The sequence below is a fragment of the Crocuta crocuta genome, unplaced genomic scaffold (assembly GCF_008692635.1).
Source record: "Crocuta crocuta isolate KB4526 unplaced genomic scaffold, BGI_CrCroc_1.0 scaffold213, whole genome shotgun sequence".
Classification (NCBI taxonomy): Eukaryota; Metazoa; Chordata; class Mammalia; order Carnivora; family Hyaenidae; genus Crocuta; species Crocuta crocuta.
In genome coordinates, this window is record NW_027529442.1 from 2,922,720 (window position 1) to 2,941,200 (window position 18,481).

Here is an 18,481-nt window from a genome sequence, read left to right on the forward strand (position 1 = left end):
CTAGTACAGAATGAACAATCAACAAAAAGGAGTCATTATTATGTAATCAGCCAAAATCCTCTAGCTTTTTGTGTAGACCTTAAGAGGCCTCTAGACTTCGGAGGGCAGAGACTACATCTTAGAGATATTTAATAAATACATCTTTGCAGAATTTATGGCTGAAGAGCACAGGGCTTTCTAAATAACGAGGCTAAGGAAACAATTTTACCACAGTGATGGGCAGAACTATACCAGGGTTAGGAAATCCTAACTTCACAGCACATTTACAGCATGCCCCATTATGAGCCAGGCATTACTCAGTAGCTTCCGATAATCTGTGTGGTAGACCGTGAGTATCTCACTCCAAGAAGTACCCAAACCTACCTAGTAAATACAGAAGCTGTGTACTGATAACAGACTGTGCAACTGCCACAGACGCTTCTTCCCCAACCCAGTGTCTCATAGAAAACATCAACTGGGGACTGTCACGAAGAGGGGAGCTATCACAGAAGATCTTTGAGTAGAAAGTAAGTGCTTTTACGGGACACTGCAAAATAAATTATCAGTCTCTCCAAATAACCTTCAAGAGTCTGTGAGGTACTCCTGATGACTGTTCTCCTAGGAATTGCAAGACAATTCAAAGGTATTCCTTGAGTCACTCCTAGGGAAGGCAATGACCTGAAGAAGCTAGATTCAAAGTCAAAAGAGCTGGGTTTGTCCCAATTATGTCACTATGCAAACTTACATAAAGCAGGAGATGTGAACAAAGTTGGTTTTAAACAACATATGAATGCTTTTGGGGCATCTGAGTGGCTCAGTCGGTTAAGCGTCGTCCGACTTCAGCTCAGGTCGTGATCTCACGGTTCATGGGTTCAAGCCCCGCGTCAGGCTCTGTGCTGACAGCCAGCTCAGAGCCTGGAGCCTGCTTCAGATTCTGTACCTCCCTCTCTGACCCTCCCGGCTCTCACTCTCTCTCTCTCTCTCTCTCAGAAATAAATAAAACATTTAAAAAAACATACAAATGCTTTAATGTACAGCCTCTAGGTTCATGCAACCCATTACCAACTTAAAAAAAAAAAATCCTTACCTGTAAAGTTACATGAAAGGTAAGAAAGCCTTGTAACCACGCAAAACCTCTATTTCATTCCTAGAACAAAGGGCCATTCAAAGGTCTATTTTTCATGTTTACTAAGTATTAAGGCTATGGGACAGCTACATCAAAGGTCTTATCAACCAAAGACAACTCTCTTAAATTATAATGGAATTTCAATCCGGATTATTTCAAGGCCATTTTAGTTGCTGAGGATACAGCAGGAAATAAGAATCCAAAACACCTATTCTTAGGATGAAAAACGGTGGTACAGTATTGTGTTCTGGAGACAAAGCAGAAGGTCAAAAAGAGAAGAAATGGAGTTGCTCTCTTATACTGGAGGTCCAAGAGAATGGGTCTTTGAAGAAGTAGCACTGAAAGATGAGGAACTGAGTCTACGCTGCGTTTCTAAGGATCAGGTTTTCCAAGGAAAGGAACCATTAAGTGTCATAGCCCCGAAGCAGGAGCAGAGTTCGAGGGAGATATTCTGGGAGGAAAAAAATACAAGACACTTGGACTAGAGTCCTAGCACTTCGCCCTTTACTAACTCAGTAACTTCAGGAAGAAAACTACTCTACTTCTCTTGAATCTCAGTTTCTACGTCTGAAATTAAGGATAGCACCTCGCGTGTCGCCAGGCTAGTTCAAAGGGGGGGTGCGGGGGGAGGAGGGAAGGTTTAAGAAACCACGTCACCACGTCACAGCACTGAAGGATTATTTCCAAGTGTGGGGTCCTGAAGGCCGCGGGAAAATTCATAAAAGCTCTGCTGGCTTCAAGCTACAACCTAAATAAATGGCCAAGCTTGTTCGCTCCTCTGTTAAATGAGAATAATGGTACCTACCCAATCCGGCACTGTGGGGAGAACCGAGATAACCCACATGCACACCGCGACCTGACCGCAGACCCCTGGAAACGTCACCGATTAACATTACTGTCCTTAGAGAGTGCGGACAGGAGCTCCGCTCCTCTGCTCAGCAACGGACTGCCAAGGTGTAGACCTTTGAATTAAAGTGCTTTTACTCACTGTAATGACCATTCAAACACTTTGGAGCGCCTGGAAGGGTGTTTTCCCCCGTCCATACTCGGTGACTTCCTAGCTTCCCTTTCTGAAGCCTTTTGAACAGAATCAGGTCTCATTTTAAAAGGCCTTGACTGGGACGCCAGGGTGGCTTAGTCTGTTAAGCGTCCGACTTTCGCTTAGGTCATGATCTCGCGGTTCGTGGGTTCGAGCCCCGCGTCGGGCTCTGTGCTGACTGCCAGCTCGGAGCCTGGAGCCTGCTTCAGAGTCTGTGTCTCCCTCTCTCTCTGACCCTCCCCTGCTCACGCTGTCTTTGTCTCTCCTAGAAATAAATAAAAAACATTAAAAATTTTTTTTTTAAATAAAAAATAAAAAAATAGAAGGCCTTGACCCTGAGCTACGGCCAAAGGCTTCCGCAAGGCTCGGAACTCCAGCTTGGGAAAATATGCCGCGCCAGAGGTCCGCCTTTTATAGCAACGTGATTACGCCACCTCGTCGCGCGTGCGCAACGATGGCAGCGTGACCACGCCCAGGCCTGTGCTGGGACCCGGCGTCCGCACGGTAGCGGAAGCCTTTACCGAAAAGGTCCAAGTGCGGCTAAGTGAGTGGAGTTCCACGGCGTTACGGGCCGCGGGTGGGTGCCCTGACGGTCCAAGAAGGGTGCCAGTGCCCGCAGGGCCGGGGGGGGTGGCGCGGGAGGAGGATGTTGTTAAAGGGGTAGAGCTGGGGCGATGAGGGAAAGTCGTGATTCCTCCAGGCAGAAGCTATGCAGGAGTTGGAGTGGTCGGAGGATTGAGGACTCTGAGGCCGTGCGGCTCTTCGGTGCGAAAGGCGGCATTTATCCTGGGTTTGCCTGGAGTGCTGATGGCGGGCGTTACGGAAAAGAAGTTACCACGGAGTAACTTTCGGGGATTTCCGTGACGCTGCATTCAAAAGTAGGAGGAAGGCGGCGAGGATTGGCCTGCGGCGATCTTAGAGGAAAGTCTGTAACTGGATCCTGGAGGGCGGGCCTGCGAGTGGTTGCTGACCGTGGTGCTGAACGTAACACGTCGGTTCCCTTAGAAGGAACCCCGATGAGGGCAGGGCAGTGCTTCCTTGGCTGGGCTGCATGCCCTACACTCCCATGCGTGTGCGCTGAAGCAAGAGCTCAGTCTGTCCGTGCAGGACACTCCGAGATTAGCGACAGTTTTTAATCCATAAAATTGAGGAAAGCCAGTGCTTCGCCCCAAGAGAGAATTTCATTTCTGGTTGTTGTTGTTTTTTTTTGTTTTTCCCCTCCCTTAGGACAGTCACCATTGGCTTTTGTACACAACCAGATGATTTGCCTTCAGGCTCCGAGCCTTCCAAGCACTTCCCTTGATCTTTTTTCTGTATTGATCCGGGCTCTTCAGTTAAGGTGAGCTTGCTCATGTGCCATTAAAAGGGACTTTCTGAGACTCCCCCAGCAGGAGTCCTGAGCACCCAGGGTACAGTGAAGGAAACAATTGTACTCTTGCCCCGCCGTTACACATGAAAAATACTTTATTTGGAAAAGAGATGGGAGAACTGGGCAGTCTTCCAATAAAAGAAAGACCATGAGTTTCCAGTTGGTTCTCATACTTGTTTGCCTTTCTATGTGTGTATGCACATGCATGAGAGATGATGTTCCTGTGTTGAATTTTACAGAGTGAATTTTTTTTCTTTCTGTTGATTCAATAAAATGTTTACTAGTCTTAGTACCAGCTGCTTGTTTGTTTTCAACTCAGATTAAGGTTAAAGTGTGAGGAAATAAGAGGAGGAAATGCGAAATGTTTAGTTTACCTGATTCATGGTGTTTAGGGATGCATCTGGCATATGAAAAGCTGTGCATCGTAAATAAAAATGGTTTTAAATGCATTCTTTCATTTTATACATCACATCTCAATTTTTATTTTTCACTTCTAAATCAATGGGTTGAGGTAATAAAACAATCAACTCTTGAAAAGATGAGGATATGTGGTCGAAGTAACTGTACATGTTTTTATTATTTGGCAGAAAGCTTGTAAGACAGCTTTGACTAAAGATGACTTCCTTGTTTGCTCAAGAAATTCACCTTTCTAAAAGACATGAAGAAATGTAAGTTTTTTTTTTTAAAGGCGTATCTAAATGAGTAAGTTGTGCTGGCTTTCTCACTGAAATATTGTGTGCACAATTAAAAATTAAAATATGTCATTTATTAAAATGACACATATATTAAGTATTAAAAATCTGAAAATGTGTAATTTACATTTTCTAATATTTGAGAGATTTTGGTGTTAGGCAGTGTCACAATCTCTTAAAAATAATGAAGATTAAAGATTTATTTATGTTCTCTTTTTATTTTTCTTTGCTATTACCTAGATAAATTTACCCTTCTCACCCTTCTAGGTTTTTATTTTTGGTATTTAATGATCTTTAATGGACTTCTCTAAACCTCTTACCCAGAGCAGGCTTGGTTTAATGCTCTAATATTGCTGTCTTGAGTTTCCTAATAGTTTTGTTTTTTTTTAAGGAGCCACATATTTTCATTTTGCATTAGGCCTTGCAAATTATATAACCAGTCCAGCACTTATCCTTGATATTAACCTTCTCCACCTCCCCCTTTCTGTGGGCTCCCATGGTTGTCTTTAATTTCTTTTCTTTACCAGGCCCTCTTCCTTGGCTTTCTAAGGTATTTTCCTTATAAAAAAAAAAAAAAAAAGTTCAAATTACTCAATTTTGATTCTACCCTCATGTATTTTTTATCATCTGCCATTTTTTTAATGAATCATTTAAGAGGACCAAGAAACCTGGAAAATGAACATTTGACCAATGAGACACTTTTAAAATATATATAACAAAGTAGTTTGATAATTTACTTACAACTTTTTACATCTTTCTTGAATTACTGTTTCACCTTGTTGCGAGTATGCATATACATACACACAGCCTCTCACTCATATATGGAACCATCATCTTTCTCTTGGAAAAAGAGGAAAAAAATATTTTTATTGCTTCTTCAAACATATGGAAGTTTAGCGCAATTCTAAATGTGTAACATGAGATTCAGGGGTATTGAAGTGTTAAGCAGAAGGTTTCGTATAGCAAGTTATATCAATGTATGTGTGTGGGGAGGTATATATAAGTATGTATACAAAGGGATATGTATTACAGTTTGCATTTTCACCAAAAATTAAAACATGTTTTAACACTCTAAGATAATTGCAAAGACCATAGAGGCTAAAAAAAACAGAAGCATGTACTTACAGTAGATACGGTAATAAAAATAAAAACAATTTTACCCATATCTAAGACTTACTGAACTACCTAAGTTTTCTGCTGTCTTAATAATTGATATAGTAGTTGCCTTTGAAAATAGGTTGAACTTGAATTGAGGTACAGTTAAGAAATATACTTCTGTATTAGTCAAGCAAAAAGTGTTCCCTTAATAAAACAACTTTATAAAATCTTCATTTTTTTGTAGAGTGTTACAAAGATTAACGTTACTTCAACAAATGGAGAATAAATTTCTAGATGAAAACAAGGAAAAGACATCTCAGATACAAGCAGCTGAGACTGCTTTTAAAAGGAACCTTAGTCTCTTAAAGGTAAGTTTCCATGACTTGAGTATATTTTTCTTCACCTTTGCAAAAAATATTTTAAGTGAATTTCATAATTTTGATGTATATAATTTGTTTGCAGTAATAAATACAATGAGTGAAGTACCATCTAGTTTTTAAACCCATGTTCATTAGATAAGTTACATATGGAATCTCATTTTTTTTAAATGAAAAAAAAAAATGGAAGTTTGCTTAAGCTAAGTGTTTTTAATCAATCACAAAAATCAGTGACCACAAAAGGAATTTAAAGGTCACCTTCGTGCAAGAAGTAATAAATATAAGATGTAGCTTTCTATCTTCTTTTACTTATGGGGAGATCCTAAAACCCCACGAAGTCTCTCTAACGTTTTTAGATAGATCCAACTCACAACTATTTAACGTCATAAAAAGAACAATTTGAGCTTGCCCTATTGGGGCCACAGTCAACACACAGAATTCATTTCTAACAGATCAGATAACAGATTTCCCAGATCTCTCTTGATAGTGATGGAGGAGGTGGTCAAAGTATGTGATTGCGCAGGGCCTCACCATTTGGCCAATGTGCCCATTTGGAGTAAAATCATATGTGTAACATTTTTGGCTGCTTGCTATACTTTGCTTCCAGAATTGTATGGCTTCATCCATAATTAAAACCCTAAAGTTTGCTTCCATTCAAGCTTCCAAGAGATCCTATGACTAAAACATTTGGTAGTAAGGCTATATTATTTAAGTTATAAAGCAGTGTTTTCAGTTTTTTATTGTTAAATATTTTCATCGATAGGCATGATATAGTTATCTTCTGTAGTCACTAGAGGATAAAGGAAGAGGGAAATTCAGTTATCTTCTCAGCTTCTGGCAGTTTGATCCACAGTAATTTAAGTCACAGCCATAGTGCTACCAAAGCATTCTATGTTGCCATATGTCTTACTTGCCCAATGGTGTTTGCAATATTTATTTTTAAATGGAAATATATAGGATAATCTGGAATTTGCTGTGAAAAGTCAGAAAACCTAAATTAGAAGGCTTGAAGGCTTGTTGCTACTTACCTGCAACAGGTACAGGTATTATTTGGATTTTTCAAGTTCGTCTTCCTTTGAGGGAGCAAGTATTTGGTGAATGCCCAGAGAGTCCTTACTACTGAGCTAGTTCTCAGCAGAAAGTGGAGTCAACAAAAGAATTCAGAGTTCTTTACATCAAAGAGCTCATAGGCTTAACTGATGACCTTAGGTTGTCACACACAAAACATGAGATCTTAGGAGATCAAACATTAAGTTATGTGGAATCCTCAGCACTGTAAGACTAAGTATAAAAACTCATCAAAAGCTAAAATATTCTAACAAGGGTGACAGTGGAAGCTAGGCTGGAGACGGGTTTGAATAGGTGGAAGGTAAGGTATTCTACTGCATTCTTACAGAAGAACCAAGACCAGAAGAATGAATAGCCCTATTAACGCTCACGGGACCTTGAGCTAACTACCTTGTAAAGCCACAGGAAGCAAGGTTGGATTTATTTTGTGAGACCAACTGAAGAATCTGAGACTTGATATGTAGGGATAATACAGTACTGAAAGTGTTTGAGCAAAAGAAAAAGAGACTTCTATAAGAAACATACGGGTATTTACGAAAAGATTCATTTCTTATTCATATGCAATGTGATTTGAAGAATGGAGAGCTTGGATTGAAGAAGAATAGCTAAGAAACGATTGTCCTACCTAGAAGGAAGATAATGAACCTAGTTTCGTAGTGTTTTGGGATGGTTTTTTTCCCCCGATTATAAAATATATTCTCACTGTAAAAAAACTTGAAAGAGTAAAGATGAAATAGCATACTTTTGTAAATATTTATTTGAGAGCAAGAGAGAGCATGAGCAGGGGAGGGCTGAGAAAGGGGGATGGAGAGAGAGAGAGAGAGAATGAGAATGAAAATGAATCCCAAGCAGGCTCTGAGCTGTCAGCACAGAGCCCGATGAAGGGTTCGATCCCATGAACTGTGAGATCATGACCTGAGCCAAATCAAGAATCAGATGCTTAAATGACTGAGCCGCCCAGGCACCCGTGAAATAGCTTTTTTTCCACATCATCCCGCCCAACTAGAAATTAGTATGCTTTTGTATTTTTCCTTTCAGTCTTTTCATAAGCATTTACTGAGCTGTTATATCCCAGATCCTGTGTTTGCTCACAGACATCCAGTCTCTTTCCCTTTTTTTAAAAAACAGACTTTGAATCGTTGTATATGCAATTTTTTTCCTGCTTTCCCTCTTATTATTTTGTTTTAAACTTTGTAAAGAGATTATTGGGCAAGTAACATAAATAGGACTTGATCACAGAATTTTCAGTTGGGAGAAATTTTAAAAAGCATGTAGATTGAATTCTCATTGAAGGTTTAAAATTTTTTTTAGCATAAAAGCTTTTCTTCAAAGATTTAATTTTTTTTTAATGTTTACTTATTATTGAGACAGAAACAGAGCATGAATAGGAGAGGGGCAGAGAGAGGGAGACACAGAATCTGAAGCAGGCTCCAGGCTCTGAACTGTCAGCACAGAGCCTGATGTGGGGCTCAAACCCACAAACCTTGAGATCATGACCTGAGCTGAGTCGGATGCTTAACCGACTGAGCCACCCAGGCGCCCCCTTCAAAGATTTAAAATAGGTAAAAAATGGACCTTCTTTGGCCCAAAGCCCCACCCATGTAATCCTTCCTTGTCTGCTCTGATGTAGTTCTAAGGAGCAGTGAGAACCACTGACTACCCCATTCCCTTACTTTTATTTTTTTTAATGTTTTATTTATTCTTAAGAGAGAGACAGAGCATGAGTGGGTGAGAGGCAGAGTGAGAGAGGAACACAGAATCTGAAACAGGCTTCAGGATCTGAGTTGTCAGCACAGGACCCAGCGCGGGACTCGAACTCACAAACTCTGAGATCATGACCTCAGCCAAAAGTTGGATGCTTAGCCAACTAAGCCACCTAGGCGCCACCCCTATCTCCTTAATTTAGACATGAGGAAATCTTAAGGTAACTAACTACTCCTAATACCCCTGTCAAAAACACTTTCAGTTACATCAGACTATGTACTTAAATTCAGAATACACTTTAAAAATGTTCCACTAAAACTTGGAAGCATTCTTATAAAGATACTAATAACAAAATAAGGATGAGTTCTATCACCATCCGTTATTTGACCTTATTTAGATGCTCTAACCAATACAAGAAACACTAATAGAGAGTAAGCCTTAATTTTTGGAAAGGAATATATAACACTAGTATTTTTAAATGCTCTGGCTATATATGTAGAAAAGCCAAAGTTGTTTTACAACTAGTATTAGTTGGGTAAAATTAATGGATAAAAGGTAAACATACAGCAATCCTTAACAGCCCTATATATACACCTGTACAATATGAAATCACATTCATATTAGTAATGAAATTATAAAATACTTGGGAATGTTCTTAACAAGGGATTTGCATGATTGTTCCAATTATTACACTTCAATGGGAGATTTAAGAGAAAATTTTAATGGAGACATAGGCCTTAATCCTGATGGGAAAACATATTTTCTTTAAACTATTATTTTTATAAAACCAGTTGTCATGATCTTTTATTTTTTAGTTAATTTTGAGAAAGAGAGTGCAAGCATGAGTGGGGGAGGGGCAGAGAGCGTGGGGGAACAGAGGATCTGAAGTGGGCTCCTCTCTGACAGCAGTGAGTCCAATGTGGGGTTTGAGCTCAGAAACTGTGAAATCACGACCTGAGCTCAAGTCAGAGGCTTAACTGACTTAGCCGCACCGGCGCCCCACAATGTTATTTTTAGATTCAATAGAACCCCACAAAAATTTGTATCAAACCCAAAAGAATTTCTCTAAATGCATTTGGAAAAATAAATCAGCAAGAAAATCAAAGAATGTCTTTAAAATGGAATAATAATGAAAAGACCAATCCCAACAGTTCATGCGTGTTAGTAATAGAATGAACATGAATTTAAGTAGACAAGAAAACTCACATTGAGGGTTTAGTCAGTAAGTGTCATAGATGATAGTGGATTGTTAGTTTCTGTTACTTTCCCAGAAATGAAATAAAATGAAATTTATCTGCCTTTTAAAAACAAACAGATTTGGAAGAGAGAATTTTGTTTCTATAAATACTTCCATGATGTAAATGGTCATCTCTTGCCACCTCCTTCCTTACCGCACCGCCCCCATCCCCACCCACTGACAAAACTGTTCAACCCAAAAGGTCAGTTTTGTGGTAGCAAACATCATCTTGTGAGGAAGATGGACAAACCTCCAAGGGTGAGAAGGAATGGGAGGGTATGACAGCAGATTAGTGATATGACAAGTGCTTCCCTTAAGGTGCACCCTGGAAGCCTTCTTGGGGCAGCTGGTGGTTAGAGCCTTGAACAAACTGCACCCCGGGACAGACAATAACTTATAGCACCACATCTCTCTGCTTTCCTACTCACATTCCTCACTTTTCTCCAAGTCCAATGAAGAGTAAGTTTAACAAATGCTTCAATGTTGCTTGTACCAGTGACCCAGTATCTCATGCCTTTGCATCTTCTTTTTGCAATCCCAGAAATGGTACCTGAGCAGATTAAACAATTAGACCCAGCCCAGCCATAGCTGGCTTCACTGTATATATTTATAGGGAGATATCGATTGCTGGGTTGAGAGGGAGGGACAGGTCTAGTGAGGGGGAAAGGAAGAAATCTCAGCACTTTTTGTGCTCATAGGTATCTTTCCTAATCCCGAGTCAACTTATTTATAGAGGCTGGTAAATACTGCCATAGAGTAACATTTACACCTCCATCCATACTGGAAACTTGTTTTTTAATTGTTAGGGAGAATTTTGAACCTATGTAGAAAAGGAAATAGAAGAATATACTTCCATGTGCTTATCACCCAGATTCAATAATTATCAAAACAGCCAATCTTGTTTCATCTACACTCCTCACCTTCACCCCCTGCCAGCCCTTCAAAGGATTTTGAAGCTACTCTTCAGACAGGACATTTTGTCACCTGTAGACATTTTGGTATACATCTGTTTCAGTGTTTATCAAACACAAGGGCTATTTTAAGTACACACACAATATCAAGATGGATTTAAGAAATTAATAATTCCTCAAATATTCAGTTGAGATTCCCATCTCCCATATCAACTTTGTAAATATTTTTAGGCTTACTTATTTATTTTGAGAGAGAAACGGAGAGCACAAACAGAGAAGGTGCAGAGAGAGAGAGAATCCCAAGCAAGCTCATTGCTGTCAGTGCAGAGCCTGATGTGGAGCTCTAACTCAAAAAACCCTGAAATCATGGCCTGAGCAGAAACCAAAAATCAACCACTTAGCAGACTGAGCCACCCAGGTGCCCCTCCCTGATTAAGTTATAAGCATGGTTTCTACATATGTTTAAATCTAGGATCCAAATAAAATCCAGTATGTAGTTGACTTACATGTTTCCCAAATCTCTAGAAGTTCCCTCTGCCTTTTTTTTTTTTAACCTCTTTGAATTTATTTGTTGAAGGAATGGGCTCGATTCTCCTATAGAGTTTCCCACAGTCTGGATATTACTAATTCCATTGCTGAGGTATCATTTAGTATGTTCCTCTATTCCCCGTTATTTCCATCAATTGATAGGATGAAGTTGTGCTATGCAACAGAAATACAATGCAAGTAATTTAAAGTTTCCCAGTAACCATTTTTAATACAGTTAAAAGAAACATTAAATGTAACCTATTAAAATTTTCATATTTCAAATGCATTGCTACTGAAAGTTAGTAAATCCTTTTTTCTTTTTTCTTACTGAGCCCTTTTTTTTTTTTTAATAATACCAGTGTGCATCCCAATAATCTTACTGAGCCTTCACAATTCAGTGTCTATTTTACATTCAGACTTGTCACATTTTAAAGTGCACAGCAGCCACATGTTAATGCTCTGCATGATCAGGTTCAGTGTTTTGGGGGAGAAAACTTTCGCAATGACTGGGTGTCTCTCTTTCTGGAATGTTGGCCGTCACTGGTGATCATGGCCTACATGGCTTATTAGGGCTTCCAAACAGTGATATTTGCATTCTTTTATGCCTTCTCATTCACCTGCTGATTATAAGAAGATGAACCTGCCCTCAGCAGTTATTTAGTTATACTAAAGTACATTTCCTCTACGAAAATCATGATGAGTGCTGGATTCTTTTCTCTGTACTTAGTCTTAGAAAATAGCAGGTTGCTTCTCTAGTATCCTCCAATTGGTCACCATCTGACCAATCGGTATTTTTAAATATGGCTGCAGTTTGAAAGGTCTCAACCCAGTTCAATTCGTATTCCCACTGATGCTCAAATTGTCCCATTTTTACCAAGTGGGATCCTCCAAGTTAGCTCCTGAATGCCTCTGACCTGATCCTTGGTAGTCCTTAGTAGTTTCCTTTCTTTCTGGTATCATGATATCTAGCTGGTTAATCCTATGCATTTGTTGCTTAGACCTGGAACTGGCGTTTCTCCAAGGAGCTGTAGATCCTTTTGATAGGAAAATATATTTAGAGCCCTTAATCGGGTGTTTATTACCCGATTAAGGTCAAAGTCATCAAGAGCTCCTATCAATAATTCCATTGTGATTACATGATGACAAGACTTTTAACTTAAAATCATCAACCTTTAACTCTTTTTTTCACCCTCAAACCAAAAATCTCAGTTTGCAAATAAGTTCCCGGTACCAAAATAACTACTCATTTACTTTGTCCCATAATGTAGATAGTACTGCCAGCAACAGGAAGATCACTGCGTATGGCTTTCAGTCAGATACTTTTTACAATTCTTTTTGTCCTTGGGGTAGATCTCACTATGGCTGCTTAGGCAAATGACCATGTGCTAAGACCACCTGATGTATTTTTTCTCGATGTGCTTCTGCCACCCAATAGCCAATAGATTTGTTTCCTTTTGTTTTCAATTTTTAGTGATTGCTTTTTCATTTGTCCTATAACTGTATAAATTTTTAAATGATACAGTGACTGATCTGTAAAAATGAAGATAACAAGGCCTAGTCAGGGAAGTCTAGCCTCTTTTCATCTGCTTTTTTTCTTCTCTGGCCCCTCAGAGTACTTTTTTTTTTTTGTTAAGCTTTTCATTTATACTCAGGAAACTTTTGACACCTTAATCATTTATTTATGTAATGAGTATTTAAGCATTTAGTACATACCCTGCACTTGATTAGATTCTCGGACGCTTAAAGGTTGTAATGTAGGAGACATAGTCCTTACCTTCTAACAATGTATAATCCAAGAGAAAATTCTTCATTGGAAGTAATAGGATATAACTTGCTACAGAAGGCCAAGATATTTCACTCAGGCTAAGGAATTCATACTTTATCCTCTCTGTAGTGGGTACCCCTTTTTTTTTCTCTGAACTACATAAAGACCTATTTAAAGCAGTAATTGTAACAAAACTAATCAATGCCATAGGTGGTTGAAATGAGACATCGTCTAAGCCTGAGTCCAAGTCCGATTTGTTGAACAAGCAAGTGCAGTAATCAGGCCAGAGCACAGAACGGCAAGCTAGAGGAGACATCTTGAAGGATCCGTCTACGGATCTTTGAATTTTTAAATGTCAGGGAACAAGAACAGTTGAAGACAGATGTAGCATAGGTGTCTAGGGGAGGAGAAGTCCCACTGGTGGATATTCAGTACATTCAGGAGGAATAAGAGGAGTTTTACTAGGTTGAGAAATAAGGGCTAGGAAAAGTTATCTATCCCTCTACATGAATAGCTGAAGCTCGATACGAGGCAGTCTTGGAGAGAGAAGTAAAAAGATGAGGACAGATGTCACAAATCTTAAGAAAGCCCACACTTAGGATTAAGAAGAGAAAAAAGGAGCCAGCTAAGGAGAGAGAGAAGTAGGAGAGGTAAGCAAAACAGCTAAGAAAGTAAAATCTCACTTGAGAAAGAAGTTCTCTGGAAGGGTGATAATCCCTTGTCGAAATGCTGCGAGCTGACAGTCAAGTTACTAACCACACGCCCGTCTTACCAGGCCATGGATCCCTGCTCATGTCTACTCTTTCATTGCAAATCTGCTCTTCTAGAAGAGAGACTCAATATCCTGATTTTCTGGGCTTTAAGGCAAACGTTTATAATCTTATCTACAGGTCCAAGTAGCACCTAGATCTACCACGAACAGTAAATTTATAACTGTTCATATAATGGTGTAAATGGAGTTGGGATTCTTTTGTTTGTTTGATTTATAACAGTTCCAGGACCTTCTACAGTCTCAGTGCAATCGCAGAAGAGTTAATCTTCACTATTCATTGTGGCATCAGCATCAAAAGCTCTGTAGCCTGTGTCTCAGCTATAAACTTCTGGTAGGGAATAGACAGTGCTAATAGATGGGCTTTTTATCCCTAAATTGATGGTTTTCCCCTTCAAATCACCTTCTTCTAGACAGCAGGTGCATTAATGGTTGTGCAACTTTGGGGAGTCCCTTTAGGGAATTTCCTGTTTTTCCCTTTTACATTTCACACCCATTCCTTGCTCCCGCCGCTACCATCTGCTCGCTCTTTTCTCCTGTTCAGCATTGGATTCTTCACACCCCACTCCCACGCCCTTTTCCCTCGCTCTCCGTCTGTCCAACAGCCCTGTGCTTGGATTGCTCCAATGCTCGTACATGGATCAGAGAACTTTCTCTTTTCGATCAACTCACTAAGCTCAAAGGAGAGACAAAATTTACACGGCCTTCAGCCAAGGCCTCTGTGAACTTGACAAACATAAGCAAGCACAAGACAACATAGGTGCCAGTGTGGGGAGCATGAAACAGAGCTCAGCATTTCACAAACGACTTGGAGCGTTCGACACTTCTAGGCATGCACTTCTTCCACATATCAAGGTAACATCTTTACCAGGGTATGAATTAAGTGTAATTAATTACCCTTGTGTTTCTACAACCGTAAGAGAAAATGCACACACCCCCGAATTCAACTACAAATTAAAGTACAGTGCTTAACGGCCATCAGCTGAACGATGTACAACCTAACAGTAAAGCTGGCCATCGAGATCACCCTAGAAATCTAGCACTAAAAGTCTAGAAAGTATAGTGAAACGGGTTTTCCCGCAAAGTACTGAGTTACCTCACTGACTTTCTTTTAAATATGTGGAGAATTTGCCGAAGCATAAAATAAAAAGAACACTGAACAGATGAAATGTGTGACATTAATATACCACTTCCATGATCAGGCCCAGAACGCTNTGACCTGAGTTAAGTCGGACGCCTAACCGACTGAGCCACCCAGGCGCCCCTAGAACGTTTCACTTTTAAGGTAGCATGGTTGTCCAACTAGCTGACTGTTTTTAGTATCTAAATATTCAACCGTTTTATCCATCTGGCTGTATTGAATGGTTTTATTTTATTTTTTTTTAAAATATTTTTATTTATTTCTAGGAGAGAGAGACAGCGTGAGCAGGGGAGGGTCAGAGAGAGAGGGAGATACAGACTCTGAAATAGGCTCCAAGCTCTGAGCTGGCAGTCAGCACAGAGCCCGACGCGGGGCTCGAACCCACGAACCGTGAGATCATGACCTAAGCGAAAGTCGGACGCTTAACCGACTAAGCCACCCAGGCGCCCCTGTATTGAATGGTTTTAGAGCTAAGGTAGTATCCTGAGCAAAGTCCATTTTGCAAGAATTATTGCCATTTACTATTTTAAATGAAATAGAAGACCTTGAAAGTGCCCCCCATGCTGCCCCACTTTTTTTTATAAGAAACTCTCCTTTATTTGAAACTGGTTACCTAGCTAGTGATCAATGCCCTTCCTTCAGTTCAGACTGTACATCCAGAAAAAAGTTGAGAGATTTGGATATAGACATTGCTATTACAGGTGCCATTTGTGTCGGTTCCGTAAATACATTTTGTTTCTAAAGCACTGATACCTATCACAGGATATAGAAGCAGCAGAAAAGTCTCTACAGACCCGGAGCCACTCAGTTCCATCACCAGAGGTGGTTTCTCTTGAGGTGAGAATCTTAAAGAACAAAAGTATAAGAAGGGACGCCATTCTGTTAATAGTATGTTGTAAATTAACTGTGGTTCTGTGTATTTCCCAGATTTGTTTATTCAGTAAAATAAACAAGATGTGTCTGATTGATCCTTACATGTCCATAATGCTGTGCGTTGTACGTAGGTGATCAAGAAATATCTTGATGTGTAAAAAAAAAAAAAAACCACACACAAAGTGTCATGTGAAAATTTTCTAAAAATCTTGTCTTTTCCTCTAGAAACAACTACCCTGTTAAACTATAGCCGACGGTATGCACTACATCTTAAGATGACAGCATGCCTAACCAAAGTGCTTTTCCTGTTGGCTAATGTTAGTAGTTCAGTCCCTTCACCAAATTTCAACCAATGCTATTTCAATGCATATTATCATGCAGTGTAGTGTGGCTTTTGTCTGTTTTATTTTGCTCAGTTCAAGAACAGATTGGGAAGATTGTTGGCAAAAATAAACCCGACTTGGTATATGAATATGTCTGTGATGAAAGGAAATTTACTCCATATAGAATAGTTGAATTTTATGTTCCTAATGACCTTTTCCAAATACAGTTTTGCTTGCTGCCTGACCAGGGATGTGAACAGACTCAAAATTAAAGGGTGAGAATTTGCCCTTCGATTTTCTGTGTCATCTAGAGCAGTAAGAAGAGGCAGTGATCAAGGAATAGAATGAACTACGGTACAAAGTTGTGCCTTGGGCATGTCTTTTTCTTTGTTGAATTCACCAATACCTTACTCTGGCCTATACTGGGCCCACACAATAGGGGTTAATCCAGCCATGAATGGTGGAGAAACTCCCAACCACAGGCGTTGGTTGGTATTTTTCTTAGCTAGTCTTGCACAGCAGGACAACCTCTATTTTAAACGTGTCACGCTATTTCTCAGACCACATGCATAGATACACAGAGATGTAGAACCGTTCACCATTTTCGACTTTCAGAACTCCTGTACCTTGTTAACGCACGGAGTGACTCATTAGGCGTTCGTAATGCTATGGAATTCTTTGGTTGAATTTCCCAAAATGAGATTGATAGTGATCATCTCATATAAAATGCCCTTCAAGGATACAGAGTTTTGGGTAGTTTACTTTTCCTTAGCCTCCTTAGAGCAGTCATGCAAACAAACTATCAAAGCTTGTAGGATACTATACGGTGATCTTGCCTGAGCCTCTGTAGCCTCCAGACTTCTTATAATCTGGTCGATAATGCAGTACCTCAATTTCTAAGTCATTTAAATGAAAAATGGTTGCATGGGATTATTTTCTCAATAAACAAAAAAATTGGGAAGAAATCACAACTTCCCATATTGCGTGCTCCTCTAAAAGGTATAGTGGATGCATATTTTAAATGTTTCTCCCCATTCAATTAAGGAGTCCATTCATCTGAATCCTGTACTAGTTATATTTCAGTTCCTGATCCCAGGTCCAGTCTTTTTAGGTCAACTATAAAGCAGTTGTTCATGGTTAATCATTTCATTGTAATAACTTTAGTATGCGTAATCATTTAGTATGAGATTTGGAATAGTAACCCAATATATTTAATGATTGTAGCCATAAATGATTCCACTGGTAATAATCACAAGGTTGGCCACAAGAGGGCGTGTAAAATCACAATAAAATCCTAAAACCTGTAATTCTGCCAGGCGCTGGTTTTACTGAGAAATTTGAAAATTAACACTAGTAAGTAGCCAGATTTCTTTCTAAAATTAACATAAAATATTCTGTAGAGGAAGTGCATTCTACGTATATGTGTGTATGTGTGTGTGTGTGTACACGCATACACACACTGCAGTGAATAAACATTTAGACTATTATGAAGAGCCAAGTTCAATTGCTTGATATGCTTTTTTACTTTTGGATGTTGTTTTTTTTTTTTCCCCAGACTCTTTACTGGGCATCAGTAGAAGAATATATTCCCAAATGGGAACAGTTTCTTTTAGGAAGAGCACCATATCCGATCGGTGTTGAAAATGAAAATGAAGCAGAAAATACCACTCGAAATGAGGCGCAGTGATAACTCCTTCACACACTCTTTCAAAAGAACCTGTTTAGTACAGCTGAATATTAAAGAAGATACAGATCATTTCAGGAACTTTAGGAATCGAGTACATTCGCCTTGTCCCCTTGCCTCCTCAGTGACCGTCAAGATCTGACAATCTGCTGACAGCCTCAGGTTATCACTGTTAGACCTAATACTACTTTCAGCTCAAGAATTTGCTTTCTGCTAAACCCGTGGAAGTGTTAGTGTTAAAAGCTGATACTAAAAAGTGGGCTGTTCATTAAATAAGTTGCTAAATAAGCATGTGTGTCCTGTTTTAAAAAAAAAATCATTTCTAGTCATTCTCATGTCAACAGTGAATACTGGTTGTGCTGTTTTGACATTTTCTAGAATCATTTTGGTTATTTTATTACAGGGATTGGGGTCCGCACAGGATCAACGTGGGTGTTGGCCCATTATTACAGTTTCTTTTCATAAGTGGAAAATAGACACTTAGCTGCTTCATAGGATTTGTCTCTTATAGATAATCAATCCTCTGAAGGTTCTGGAGGAAAGAACTAAACCATAAAGGATTTCATCAGTAGCCAGTTTCAGGAAGGCTCAGACATGGTTCTGAAAAAAGTCACCTGTTAGAACTGAGAATGGTTATTGGATTTTGACTTAATTTATTTAAGGATTGCTGACCCTGTAAATATCAGTAACTCTTCTCATCTTTTCATCTTTAAACTTGCCCTTCCCTCTCCCTTCTATTTTCATTATTTCTGAATCTGTCAGAAAGCTCTGAGGTTCCTCAGTCTTCCACTGCTTGAG

At 39.4% G+C, this 18,481-nt stretch overlaps 1 protein-coding gene across 5 annotated transcripts; it reads left to right on the forward strand.

The window, feature by feature from the left end:
- Positions 1-2,611: 2,611 nt before the first annotated feature.
- Positions 2,612-17,971, forward strand: CEP15 (centrosomal protein 15). Of its 5 annotated transcripts, none has more exons than XM_077760239.1 (6): positions 2,612-2,688; positions 3,372-3,483; positions 4,101-4,181; positions 5,548-5,671; positions 15,566-15,640; positions 17,555-17,971. In XM_077760239.1, exons 3-6 carry the CDS (start codon positions 4,129-4,131, stop codon positions 17,684-17,686), a joined length of 384 nt encoding a protein of 127 aa, XP_077616365.1. In that variant the 5' UTR covers positions 2,612-2,688; positions 3,372-3,483; positions 4,101-4,128; the 3' UTR covers positions 17,687-17,971. The 5 variants fall into 5 exon arrangements, with proteins under 5 accessions (XP_077616365.1, XP_077616369.1, XP_077616368.1 ...); XM_077760240.1 differs by having other exon boundaries at positions 2,614-2,721; XM_077760241.1 differs by lacking the exon at positions 2,612-2,688 and adding an exon at positions 2,844-2,909.
- Positions 17,972-18,481: the final 510 nt, after the last annotated feature.